The sequence below is a fragment of the Grampus griseus genome (assembly GCF_964374135.1).
Source record: "Grampus griseus genome assembly, chromosome: 20".
NCBI lineage: Eukaryota > Metazoa > Chordata > Mammalia > Artiodactyla > Delphinidae > Grampus > Grampus griseus.
The window spans coordinates 43,170,637-43,185,177 of record NC_139014.1 but is presented as its reverse complement, the minus strand read 5'-3'; the positions used below and the strand labels follow the sequence as shown (position 1 = coordinate 43,185,177).

At 42.6% G+C, this 14,541-nt stretch overlaps 1 protein-coding gene across 1 annotated transcript in view; it reads left to right on the top strand.

Annotated features, from left to right (window-relative positions):
* Positions 1 to 14,541, top strand: part of DNAH9 (dynein axonemal heavy chain 9) — a gene marked incomplete at both ends in the record, with an annotated part of 299,172 nt that overhangs the window by 209,272 nt on the left and 75,359 nt on the right. The window contains one exon of the mRNA XM_082678963.1: positions 7,537 to 7,962. Within this exon, the coding sequence (XP_082535089.1) occupies positions 7,537 to 7,962 (426 nt within the window). The remainder of the gene's footprint in view (positions 1 to 7,536; positions 7,963 to 14,541) is intronic.

Genomic DNA, 14,541 nt, shown 5'->3' with positions numbered 1-14,541 from the left:
TTTTGATGTGACCAGAATGGGGGGAGGACCTTAGGGGAGAAAAGAGGGCAATAAAAATAAATAGTCACACTCTACAATAGGAAGTCTTTCAAGAGCATCTAAAATGAAGTACATAGCAGCATCAGTGTATCCATTATCAATAAGGCATGAAATCTAAAAGGAATGATGGAAGAATTTGTAAGCGGTGGCTTCTGGAGAGCTGGAGTTGGGGGGAGTGGGCATGTGTTTTGTTCTCAGCCTAGTAGCTCTGAACTGTGTGTGGACTCCATTAACAGAAATGAAAGTTTAAAATTTTCACTGGCTGGAGAGCACCTAAAAGGGCATAGCTAACCACCTGGCCAGGTAGGAAGTAGGGAAGAGAAACCCCGTGACACAAGGGCCACAAGGATGAGTGTTTCACTAGATGGACCAGGAGGTAGAAAAGCCCATCCCAGAAAGGAACAATGTTTGTAAGACACAGGTGCATGAAAGGGTGTGGTGTGTCTGAGCCGAAGGCGCAGAGGCGACATGCAGATGAGTCTCTGAAGGTGGCTCGAGCATGATCAATAACAGCCCATGGCATCACTAAGAAGCTTAACTGTGGACCAGTGTTTACAATCTGCAGCATACAACTGATTCATGGGTCTCAAACGGCATTTTTTAACTTGAGGTGTAATTGACATACAACATTATACAAGTTTCAAGTGTACAACATATTGATTCGATACATACAAATGTATTGCAAAACGATCAGCACAGTAAGTCTGGTTAGCATCCATCACCACGCATGGTTCCAATTTTTTTCTTGTTTTTTGTTTTTAAGATTTACTCTCTTAGCAGCTTTCAAATACACAATACAGTGTTATTAACTGTACACACTGTACCTTACATCCCTAGGATTCTTTATTTTATAGCAGGAAGTTTGTACCTTTTGAACTGCCTTCACCCATTTCTCCCAGCTGCCCACACCCCCGCCCCACCTGATGAAGCAGAATGGATCAGACTGTGCTGCATGTGACAGGGGAGATATTGCTTCATGTACACAAGGACCCCTCAAGTAGCCTCAAATTTTTCTGCGTTCACAGCACTCTGGTATTTAAAGACCACATCCTTATTTTCTCATCATTTTCAAAGTTAACAATAAATCTTTAGTTAATACATAAATCAGAGCATGGTAGTAAGTCTCTGTACATTTTAAGTCTCTGCTTTGGCAGTTTTATTTCACTTTTATAGCTAAACTGAAATAAATCCAGTATAACTTTTCCTGCCTTAGTTGAAGAATGGTTTTGCTTACAATTTCATGGCCTTTTTTTGTCTCCTTACAGAATTACTTGGAATTTTCTATTTATTTCCTATGGATTTTTTACAGTAAACTTTTGGGGGTTTTTTTGCGGTACGCGGGCCTCTCACTGTTGTGGCCTCTCCCGTTGCGGAGCACAGGCTCTGGACGCACAGGCCCAGCGGCCATGGCCCACGGGCCCAGCCACTCCGCGGCATGTGGGATCTTCCCAGACCAGGGCACAAACCCGTGTCCCCTGCATCGGCAGGCAGACTCTCAACCACTGCGCCACCAGGGAAGCCTGTAAACTTATTTTTTATTATACAAATAACATATAATGGCATTTTTGGTGTTACGAATAATTCAAATAGTATAGAATATATAGGGTAAAACATAAAGTCACCCTTCTTTCCACTCCAGCCCCAGTCCTCTCCCAAAAGAAAACTCCTGGAAGAATTTGAGCTGTATCTAGTCCAGCAATTTTTCTGTGTATTTATATTTGTACAAATGCACATATAAAATATGTCATATTTTAAATACAAATGGATAATGGAAACTTACTTTTCTTCGTGAAACAAGACTATTTCATGCCAGTACATACATTGAATCTTGTTGATTTAATGCTTTATAGTATTCTAGGCTATAGTCGTACTCTATTTCATTTAGCCATGTATCTACTGTTGAGTGTTTAATTAGTTTCTCTCTTTTCTCCAATACAAATATCCTTGTGCATACGTCTTTACTGCATATGTGCACATATTTCTCTGAGCCAAATTAGAAGTACAGTTGTTTGGTCGAACAGCATGGCAGGCTGAATCATGCCTCCTCCACCCCCAAAGATACTCACGTCCTAACCTCTGGAACCTGTGAATTTTACTTCGTATGGTGACGGTGACTCTGTAGGTGTGATTAAGTCAAGGATCTTGCAGTGGGGAGATTGCCCTGGGTTATCCAGTGGGTCCTAAATGCCATCATAAGGGTCCACAGAAGAGGGAGACAAGAAGGTCAGGAGAAGAAGGTGGTGATGTGGTGACAAGAGCAGGGGGTGGACACAGCTGACGTGCTGTGGGGCCTTGAGCCAAGCAATGCGGCCAACCTCTAGAAGTGGGAGCAGCAAGGAACAGTCTCCCCTCCAGCCTCCAGAAGGGACCAGCCCTTCCAGCATCTTCGGCTTAGGACCCCTCACCTCCAGAACTGTAAGATAATAAATTCATGTTGTTTTAAGTCACTACGTTTGTGGTAATTTGTTACAGAAGCAATAGGAAACTCATATAAACAATATTCTCTTTTTTTATATAAGTAATGCTAAATTTCTGTCCAAAATAGCTCTTCTCTTTTATAGTTATAAACACTGCTTTCCCCCCACCTTTGCCAATCTTAGATATTTTCAATTATCCTAATTTTTCTCAACAGGAGAGCAAAAAATTTTTCATTTAAAAAAATTGTAAATGGTTTGATTCTAATGAGACTGGGCAACTTTTCAAATATTTAGATTTCTTCCTTTGTCCATTATTTGTTCAGATTCTTTGTCCATTTTCTTATGAGATAATTTCCCTTTTCCGTATTGATTTACAGGGTTTTAAAATAAATTTTTACTATATGTCTTGGTATATATATTGTAAATATTTCTCCCTTTCATTTGACTTTTTAACTTAATATTAACAAGTTATATAAAAAGTAGATTTTATAATCAAATGATTTTGAGAATTCTAGGGTTACAGAATTTAACAGACTTCTTTGCTACAGGACTTTCTAAGGCCTTGATTATGTGATAAGCTTGATACTAAAAGTGATAGAGATAGCACAAGAAAATAAAACAGATTAATCGAATTTATGAATAGTGATATAAGACATCCATATGAAATGCTAGTAATTCAAATCCAGCAATTTATTCAAACAACAGTATGCTACCAACTGATAAGTTTCCCTTATATAATACTACCCTGTAAACATACTCAATCATAGGTCAAAGAAGAAAAGCTCTGTAGTCATTTTGAGAGATGTCAGAATGGTACTTAACACACTTCAACATCCATTCCTATTAAAACTCTTCGTAAAGTAGGAAAAAAAGGATATTTGGATATTTTGCTAACACAAAGCAATCAATCTCAGTCCGAGAGCAAAACATCCTGTCTAATGGTAGAGCATTAGCGGAATTCCCATTAACATAGAAAAAGCACTATAATGACCCCCTTCGCTGCTATTATAAAACAGTTGTCCTAAACTTTCTAGCCATGCAATAATAAATGAAAAATGGTAACATGTAAATGTTGTAAAGTACCAGACAAATGTATTATTATTCATAGATGTCATAAAAATGTAATAAAACAAATAAAAGAGAAGACTTAAGGGCCCATTACAAAATTTAATAGTTTCCCTAATATCAGCAGTAGCCAGTTAGAAAATATAATATTTTCAAGATAACAGCCAAGACACATGGTACAAATAAACATAAATAAATTTATTGAAACTATGTGAAGAAAACTACACATCTTTGTTGAGTACTATAAAATATAAATAGGCAAATAGATGTACCAAGTTTGTGTAAGGGAAGGTTTAATATTATAAGGATGTCACTATTCCTCAAATAATTTACAAGTTAAGTGTAAGTCTAATTTAATTCCAGTGTGATTTTTGGCTTATTTATTTCTAATGTCACTAAAAGTTCATATCATTTAAACAGCTATTAAAAATTTAACAACCTAAATGCCCAACAATATGGAGTTGGCTAAATAAATTATAGACCATCTAAATGAGAGAAAATTGTACATACTTTATTTAAAATCATGTTTTGCAAAAATAATTCATGACACGAAAAAGTTTAAGATACAGTTTTCAGTGAAAGCCAGGTTTGAAAAAATAGTGTAAACAATGATTGATATATGTATATGTGTGTGTACATATATGTATATGTATATATAAATCAATGAGCCAGATATATACCACATTCATATATGTTCACGCATCTTTCTTTTCTGTGTTTCTCTGTTAGTCTATCTGTTAAGTACATATAATGAAACACACCAGCACATAACTAATGTTTATCTCTAGGTAGTAAAATCAGGAGTGATTCTGGCTTTCATCTTCATCTTTGCTAAGTATTTCACAATAAATATTTATTCTTTTAATAAAAGGACAAAATAGTGTTACCTTGTTAACCAGTGAACAGTAAGAAACAAACTGTAAAAGAACTAGAAAAATTATTATAAGGTAAGGTCAATTTTCATATGTATATGAAAGACGCTTCTAAGCATAAAAACAAAGGATGATAGCAGATATCGTCTGGAAAAGGATTATTCAGTTGGGCTACATAAAAACTAAATTTCTATGTGTCACAGAATATCATAAACAAATTTTTTTAATTGAAAAGAAAAGAGTTAGCATCCTCATATATATGTGAAGAGCTCTTATAAATCGTGCTGGAATCTGGCATTTGTGCCTGCCCCCGCCTGCACATTTACGCTCTGCCCTTCCCCAACATGCAATGGCAGTTTCTCTAAGGCTTTCCCAGGTCTCCCTCCCTAGCCAAAGTGGCACCATCATTCCTCAAGAAACCACTATCCCATTAGCCCTGTTTTTTTTTTTTTTTTCAGAGCACTTCTCACTATCCAATATATCAAAGGTTGGCCTCTTTTTCTACCCACCTCTCCCACGTGCGTGAGCAAAAGGACTTTGCCTTTCTTATTCACCGCTGTGTCCCCATTTGCCAAATGAATGACTGTGCAGACACGTTTATTCACTCAGCAGAGACTCCCTGACTGCACTCCATGCCAGGCAGTGTTCTGGGTGCCTGTGGTGCACCCATGAACGAAGATACTGCCTCTGTGAAGAGTCTGTTCTAGCACAGGGGACGGGTGAGAGACAAGCAGCGTAATGAAAACGTACTTTATACAATACATTAGAGTGTGACAGATGCTGCAGAAAAAAGAAAACCGTAGAGCAGAATCAGGGGGAGCTCTGGGGCCAGGGCAGCTGGGGAGGGGATTGAGGAGGTGGGAGGTTTCAGTATTAAAGAAGGTGATGGGTGTGGGCCTCCTTGAGAGGGAGAAGTTTTTACTTGGAAAGGAGCGAATTCATCAGGCAGGTACCTGGGAAGAGCAGGCAAGGCCAAGGCATCAGCTAGAACAAGAGACCTAAGGCAGGGAGGGGAGTGTGCCTGATGCCGGCTCATCCAAAACCACATCTGCCTTCTTCTGAGAAATGTCTCCTGCATCCTGCATCCTGTGTTCCTATTAGCAGTGCCACATCACCTGCCCCACGGTGACTGGTGACAGGAGCCCCACCTCACTGAACAAGATCATTTCCCAGGACCTTTTAATTTTGACTTGCGTTGGAGGGAAAAAATCTTCCTCCCTTCTAGTTGCAAAGCAATGGATGTGAGCCTGGAGCTGCGGCACCCCTTCCTCTCATTTGATTGCTCAACACACGTGTTGATGATGAGCACCTACTGCGTGCCAGTCTCTGTTCTAGGCACTGGGGCTGCAGTGGTTAACGAGAGAGATGAGGTCCCTGTTCGCATGAAGGAGAGGAGTATAGTAATTCCAGAAGGAAACAGTGGTAACCTTTTCCGATTGCCCTCCGTTCTATGCAGATCACCAGGGTGCTCAGATAGGCAGTGACTAGGAAGAGGAGGTTGGCGGGGAGGGTCTTTCTGCGTGGGAGGACTTCTGAACTGAGATCTGGATGGATGAGAAGGGGTCAGCCAGGCAAATGGCATAGGAAGGAGGGTAGCAGGCAGGGGTCCTGAGGTGGGAAGACGGAAGTGCAAGAGGTGAGTGTGCCCAGAGCTCAGTGAGAGCCTGGGAAAGTGGCCCAGGTAGAGGTCAGAGAGGTTAGCCGAGTGCCTTGCAACATGAAGAAGCTGGTTTGTAAAAAAGAAACTCCTGTACGTGGAGAAGCAGAAACAAGAGAGTCCAGAGAATCCTGCTGACGCAGTTCAAAATGCAGTTCCACTGGTCCTCACGTCCCATCCTCCCCAGATACATGAGCAAGAAAATCCGCCTTTGTACTTCAGCTAGGTTTTCTGTCTCCGAAACCAGAGTTGTGATTAATTTATAGATATATATGAATATTCAAAAAAACTGGAAGGAATTATATAGAAATATTAACAATGATGTATCTGGGTTATAGAATTCAATTTCATCTTTATACATTTTTATATTTTCTTAATTCAATGTGTTGAACATGCTTAACAAACTATTAATATTTTAAAATTGTGGGCTTTTCGTTTCTGATTGTATTTTCACCCTTTGTCCTCTTTCGCCCAGGGGAAACCACTAGCACAGGTATGCGAGCACATCTGCCACATCTGTGCTGTCCCTGACAAGGCTGTCATGACCCAAACTACAAACCATTGCAAGAGTCAATGGAGCAGCTTCCTAGGTGCTTCCATTAGGTGCTGGAAATAATCCCCTTCCTGTTTTGATTTCCAGGCCCCAGAGCACCCCAAATTAATTTGGCACAAGGATCTAATCTTCGAAATTAAGATTTTCCCCCACTTACAAAATCAGCCCCCAAAGCAAGTGCTTTTGAGGTCATATGCTCCTCATGGACGGTCACAACAAACTTTAAATCAACTTTATATGCATTTCTGACAAAAGTTCACTTGCAGATTTACTGCTCCCGACTTAACAGACAGAAACACCGAGGCCTGGGAAGTTCAAGTGCCTTTCCAGGGTCAGCCCTTTCAGCCATATCTTTCTAGAGCAAGTGAAACTTGGAGCACAGGATAAACCCATGTCTAGGCAGAGGCAGTGACGGCACAGGGTGTGCCTGGCTTTCTGTCTGAATTATTTCTTGGCAGAAAATGCCACTTTGCTATCAGGACAGCCAGGTGCAGTTAGCACAAGCTCATGGAACAAGGCAGTTTAATTACAGAAAAAAAAGTAGTTGGGTTACAGTGCTATTCTCTTCAATCCAAGATAGAAATTAATTTATAATAACCTTGTCTTTTATTCATGGCATGCTGCATGTTTCAGAGTATGTTGGCATCCTTATATTTTTCAGCTAAATGTGAAAAAATTGTGTGTTTCTGGTGGGCCACGAGTCAAAGCACTGAGAGAACCTAGCTGAGTCTCGGCTAACCATTCGGGGAAGTCTGAAGCTGCTGGAGAGTCGCTTGGTTCCCTTTTGATGAGTCATGATATTTAAAATTCCGAGGGCTGCCTCAGGCTTCAAAGCGGCCCTTTGAGATTGATCACTCTGAGCCCCGCTCCATTAGTGGCCGAGGACAAAGAGAGGCGTTCGTTTTCCTCTAATGACCTGCCTCTCTCTTCCAGACCAACCTGACAGAGCTGAAGTCTTTTGGTTCCCCGCCGCCGGCCGTCAGCAACGTCAGCGCTGCCGTGATGGCTCTCGTGGCCCCCGGGGGCAAGGTGCCCAAGGACCGCAGCTGGAAGGCCGCCAAGGTCACCATGGCCAAGGTGGATGGCTTCCTGGACTCCCTCATCCACTTCGACAAGGAGAACATTCACGAGAACTGCCTCAAGGCCATCAAGCCGTATCTGCATGACCCCGAGTTCAATCCCGAGTTCGTGGCCACCAAGTCCTACGCAGCCGCCGGCCTCTGCTCTTGGGTCATAAACATTGTGAAGTTCTACGAGGTGTTCTGTGACGTGGAACCCAAACGCCAAGCACTGAGCAAGGCCACCTCGGACCTCGCTGCCGCCCAGGAGAAGCTGGCGGTTGTTAAAGCCAAGATCGCTGTAAGTGACCCCCACCTGAGGCAAACAGCCTCTCCTCCAGGCCCCAGCGCCTCAGCCTCCGGACGCACAGGCTCAGCGGCCATGGCTCACGGGCCCAGCCGCTCCACGGCATGCGGGATCTTCCCAGACTGGGGCACGAACCCGTGTCCCCTGCATCGGCAGGCAGACTCTCAACCACTGCGCCACCAGGGAAGCCCCTCAGCCCTGATTTTTAAAGAAAACCAAATTGTTACCCAAAATCTCCTAATTTTTCAGTGGAGGCAACTTTTTTTTAAAAGACATTTATTATCATTATTTTCAGTCACACTGCGCAGCTTGTGCGATCTTAGTTCCCTGACCAGGGATTGAACCCACCTGGGCCCCCAGCAGTAGAAGCACAGAGTCCTAACCACTGGACCGCCAGGGAAGTCCCAGCAGAGGCAACTTTTATAATTTCTTCCTCAAACACTGTATAGTCCAAACAAGACAGATCCACTGGACCATGGGTTTACACCTTGGTCCTAAAAGGTTTTTTCCTTTTCCTCTGAGGAAAGAAAAGATGACAGATGGATACATATAATAAATGAACAGTATTATCCATGGAACCAGCTGCTATCTTATTAGCCACAATGAATCTAATATTTTTGGACATCTGATAGTTAAGAACAATGGGTCAAAAATGGGAGATTCTTTTTTTAAAGGTAATTTTAGTGAAGTATAGTTGATTTACAATGTTGTGTTATTTTCTGCTCTACAGCAAAGTGATTCGGTTATACATATATATACATTCTTTTTCATATTCTCTTCCATTATAGTTTATCACAGGTTATTGAATATAGTTCCCTGTGCTCTACAGTAGGACCTTGTTGTTTATCCATTCTATACATAATAGTTTGCATCTGGTAATCCCAACCTCCCAATCCATCCCTCCCCCATTCCCCTCCCCCTTCATTCCTGTCGCTAGCAAGGTTGTCGTGACCCAAAGTACAAACCTTCATCAAAAAGTACAAACCTTGGGCTTCCCTGGTGGCGCAGTGGTTGAGAGTCCGCCTGCCGATGCAGGGGACGCGGGTTCGTGCCCCGGTCCGGGAAGATCCCACATGCTACGGAGTGGCTGGGCCCGTGAGCCATGGCCGTTGAGCCTGCGCGTCCGGAGCCTGTGCTCCACAATGGGAGAGGCCACAGCAGTGAGAGGCCCACGTACTGCAAAAAAAAAAAAAAAAAAAAAAAAAAAACCTTCATCAAGAATAAATGGATCATCTTCCTAGGTGCTTCCATTAGGTGCTGGAAATAATCCCCTTCCTGTTTTGATTTCCAGGCCCAAGAGCACCTCAAATTAATTTGGCACAAGGATCTAATCTTCGAAATTAAGATTTTCCCCCACTTACAAAATCAGCCCCCAAAGCAAGTGCTTTTGAGGTCATATGCTCCTCATGGATGGTCACAACAAACTTTAAATCAACTTTATATACATTTCTGGCAAAATTTCACTTGCAGATTTACTGCTCCCAACTTACAGACGAAAACACCGAGGCCTGGGAAGTTCAAGTGGCTTTCCAGGCATAGGAAACAAGTCTGTTCTCTATGTCTGTGAATCTGCCTCTGTTTTGTAGGTAATTTCAAAAAATGGGAGATCCTTTTTCCCCTTTGAAATGTAGGTTTTAGCCACCTTTCCCCACCTTGTGCACCATTCTCTTCCATTCTGGCCACTGTCCACCCGCCTCACTCTCAGCGGTGTGGATGTGTGGGCCTGCAGGGCATGTGTGATGCTACCTGCAGTGCTTTATAGAAGCTTGTAAAAGTATGTAGCATATTGTGGTTGGTGGTTGGGGGGCGGGTCCTTTGGCCATAAATATAAAATTATTAGCCTTTTGTTGATATTTTGATTGTATGTCCCTCACCCAGGATTGTGGGATGGAGGTGATTGTGGATTCACACCTTGAACTTCATCTTTGCCATTAAAATTGGTATCACCAAAGTGAGAGGTAGAAATCAGAATCCTGCGGGATGACATAGCAGCTGAAAACCCATCAGCAGACCTTCCAATCCATGCTGTGCTATTCACCGATGGGTGACCTTTAGAAAGGCCTTTCCAGAGCCCAAACTTCAGCTTCCTGAAGTAAAATGGACACAATAATAGTCCATTTTGGCTATTCATGATTTTGCTGTGAGGATGAAAGGAGAGAAGGCATGTACAGCACAAGCCCAGAGCCCAGCCCCCAGGGACACAGGGAGCTGCCGCCACCCCCAGGGTTCCAATGACCACTGACCCCTGCTTTCCCTCCACCACCTCCTCCTGCATGTGCCATCGTGTGCAAGCCCTGGTCATCACTCACTACCATGATCAAGTTCAAGCCAAAACATCCCCTGGACCTTTCATTTCTACACGTGCATTCCAGGCAAATAGGATTCTTACTGCAAGTTTCTCATGATGATAAAAAGGGTTTTACAAGTTGTGAAACGGGAGATTGCAGACATGCCGCATGCTTCAAGTTTCACGGGTTTATTGATCGATAGACTAAATTCTATGGTTAAAGGCTCTAGTTCAAAGATCCCTGCAGCCAGACTCTCTATGAAGAGATGCTTTGGCAAAGCAGCTAATCTCTCAGTACGTTTGCTTTATAAATCCAGACGTTCATGGACCAGTTTACTGATAATCAACGCTCACAATGGCCCATTTGAAAGAATACCAAGGGCAAAACACTAACAGCCCCTTGACTGCTTTTGGAGGGAAAATACCTTCTGATAATTTTCAAATTCTTCAGTCTCTCCTGGAAAAGTGTTGCAAGAACTGCATTTTCAAAGATCTCTTTCTTACTCAAGTTATTTTAACGGGCCTCTCACTGTTGGCGGCCTGTCCCGTTGCGGAGCACAGGCTCTGGACGCGCAGGCTCAGCGGCCATGGCTCACAGGCCCAGCCGCTCCGCGGCATGTGGGATCTTCCCGGACCGGGGCACGAACCCGTGTCCCCTGCATCGGCAGGCGGACTCTCAACCACTGCGCCACCAGGGAAGCCCCTTTTCTGATTGTTGATGCCACTCAGAGCTTGCTACCTAGTGGCTTAAATGTGTTTTATTTGGCCTGCACAATGTGTTTGCCAAAGATGTAATTAATTGCCAATATTTAAAACAAAAAATCTGATTTCTGGCCGGTCTTATAATACTTGGAAGAGTCCTGAATGTCACTAAGTGACCCTGGAGTTAATCAGTGGCTTCTCACTCAAGCAGGGAGTTTTGCTGCATTTAGTCACAGTCACCACCGGCCCCTATTTTTTTTAACATTAGACTCATCTGACTAGTTTACCTCATCTTCCTGGGCCGCTCATCTGAATTTCTGACCCTTGTCTGCGTGCTGTGCTGCATCCCTATTCTTGATGTATCTTCTTCAGGCAGTTGACTTTCTGCTACATGAGGCTTGAAGACATTCATCCCCTGTCTTCTCATCATTACAGCAACTATGTTTTTCTGACGTGACCTTTACTTCTTGTTCAGTCATATGGAGGCCGCTTCCTTGGAGCTCTTCAGTGTTCAAGATGAAATTATTACCCTTTCCTTCAGCTCATCCCCTTCCCTCCTCTCTCCAACTTCATTATCATTATTTATCGTTACTTTTGCGTTCGAATCACCAGCACTTAACATATCTACATTGTGTTCTGTAACCAGAATTAATTGTCCCATGCTCTCTCCACTGACTGATTCAAAAAATCAGTAAATTCTGTTTATATTCTATGAACCTGTCTATATTGTTCATAGAAGATCTCAGTGCTGTTATACTTACTTTCTTACATACCTTTCCCCCTGGACTTTCTTCTCTCTCTCCCTCTTTCTCTCTCTCTCTTCGATTAGTTCTTTTGGCATAGCCTTATTTTTTAAAACCCTCCAGTCAATCCAGTGTTTTACTGAGTCCCCTTTTGCCCCCAAGACTTTTCTCTCTTGTCCCCACTCAAAGCTCCAAACAGTTTTGGAGAGTAGTCACGTTCACTGCTCTCTTGGGTTCGTTCCAATGACTTCTGGACCTCATGGCTGCTTTCTTGATTTCTTCTCTCATTTTGCTATGGCTTGTTCTTAAGTAACTTTCTCAGAAATGTTACATAAGAGGTAAATTTTCTAATGTTCCAGTCTGGATGTATCTTTTTATTTTTAAACTGAATTGACTATTTTGCTGCGTATTAAATTCTGAGGCTAATTTTTTCCCTTAGAACACTGAATGCTTTATCTTTTTGTCTGGTGAGAAGTCTGATGAACAGTCTGGATACACTGTATTTCTGCCTTTCTGGAAGTCTTTCAATTTTTTCTTTATTTTTGGTGTCTGAAACTTTACATTGCCGTGCTTAGCTGCCATTCTTTTTTTATTCATTGTGTTTGGCATGCAGAGACTTATTTTCTTCAGTTCCACAAGGTGATTTTATATCTCCCTTCTGTTTCCTTTTTAATCTCATTTTCTGGAATGCATATTGGTTGGGTATTGGACCTTCTGATGGGTCATCTATTTTCTCTTATCTTTTTGTCACTTTATGCTTTCTTATTCTATCTAGATTTCCTCAAATTCATCTTTTAATTTATTGAATTTATTATTTTTTACATTAACAATAAAGATTATTTCCACAAGTTTACTTTGCTGTTGTTCTCTTTTCCTTTTATTAGCATCCTCTTGTTTCATGGATGAAACATTTTGAATCTCCCGGAGAAACTAATTATGAAGGGTTTTATGCTTTGTTGCCGTTTTTTTGACCTAAGTTCTTTCTTTTTCCCAGGTCATTTTTTCCTTCTTGTTTACCTTTAATCTAGGCTTTAATCAAATGTCTTCTTGTCTTTTCATGTTTACAAGAGTAGTGATCAAAAGCAGAGTATAGCTCTGCAGACAAGGGCAGATCTGGCAGACTGGCAGAATTTGTTTTCTAGATTGGATGAGTTATGGTGGATGCATCCTATTACTTGTTGTATTTATTTCTGCTCTACAGCAAAGTGATTCAGTTATATATATATATGTATATACATACTTTTTAATATTCTTTTCCATTATGGTTTATCACAGGATTTTGAATATAGATCCCTATATACAATAGGACCTTGTTTAGCCATTCTGTATGCATTAGTTTGCTGGATGCATCTTAAATGCCAGAACATGGTATCCTTTCTCTGCCACTGTTGACTCTCCTGCTGGTGACACAGGTGCCTGGTGGCATTGAATGGGGATGGAGATGTGGAGTGGAGGATCAAAAGGCTTCCAGTTGACTGTCTTATTTTCAACATCCCCCTGCAGCTCACCTGACATTTCCAAATCCCCAGTGTATGTGAGGCTCTGCAGAGCTGCTCAGCTTCTGCTCTACGTTGCAGTGTCCTCTGCCCTGCTCCAGCCCTTTCCACTGCTCTATCTGTGGTCTTCCATAGGTCTATTGGAATCCCTCACCCTCCAGTGGCCCTCAATATTTGCTTGATGTTATGGGCTTATGACTTTTTAAACTGCTTCATAACCATTTTAGAGAAGTCTCGGGAAGAAGAGGAGTAAATGAATGTGGCCAGCCTGCCATTGTCAATTGGATGGCTCACCACCTAGTTCTTAAGCTGCTTGGCTATATAAACTTGGCCCTTCATTTCTTTCTCTTGTGACTTGGTAATGACTGACAAAGCAGCCCGAAGCCCTGTTATTGCATAGACGTGAGACATATCTGGAGGTGTCTGCCATGTGCCCAGGTGTCTTTGTGTATGCAGATATGCATCATGGGGGCAACAAAGACTGTGCACTTGAATTCTAAATTCTTGATAAATTTAGAAAAAAATTGAAACCGTGTCGTTTTTAAAAATGTTCCTCTACTTCGTGATAATTGGAGAGAATCGATGAGGTCAAGTGAAGTTGTCTTGCACTCCTGGGACCTTAAAGCAAAGGGAGGGGACTACCCTGGTGGTGCAGTGGTTAAGAATCCGCCTGCCAATTCAGGAGACACAAGTTCAATCCTGATCCGGGAAGATCCCACATGCCGCGGAGCAACTGAGCCCGTGCACCACAACTACTGAGCCTGCGCTCTAGAGCCCTCAAGCCACAACTACTGAAGCCCGTGCACCTAGAGCCCACACTCCGCAGTGAGAAGCCCGCGCATCGCCACAACTAGAGAAAGCCTGTGCGCAGCAACACAGACCTAACGCAGCCTAAATAAATAAATTAATTAATTAATTAAATGAATTTATTTTTTTAATTAAAAAAATAAAAGCAAAGGGCAGGCGTAGGTTGCAGACAGCCCAATTCCAACCCACGAACCAGCTGCAGCAGACGGTGTGTGCTCCTCCCAGCACCCCCACCCTGGGATCCTACTGGCCATTTTCAGGCCTCCCCAGGCTTCAGTGAGATTTTGCTTCTAAAAGCAGCACTTGTACTTTTTTGTCAGGCTACTGGAACCCCTTTTCCCCAATACAGGGAGAGAAAGAATTTAAGCCTCTCCCTCCTTGTCCGTCACCCCTCCTGGTCCTGGACCAACGACTGAGGTGCTGGATAGAAAAGCTCAGTCCTCTCACTTGTGTCGGCACCCTCTGGACTTCCACTGGGATCCACGTGAGGGCCCCCCTAGTTTGCCTTCCTTCCCCTCCCTGCCCGCCTTCCCCAGTC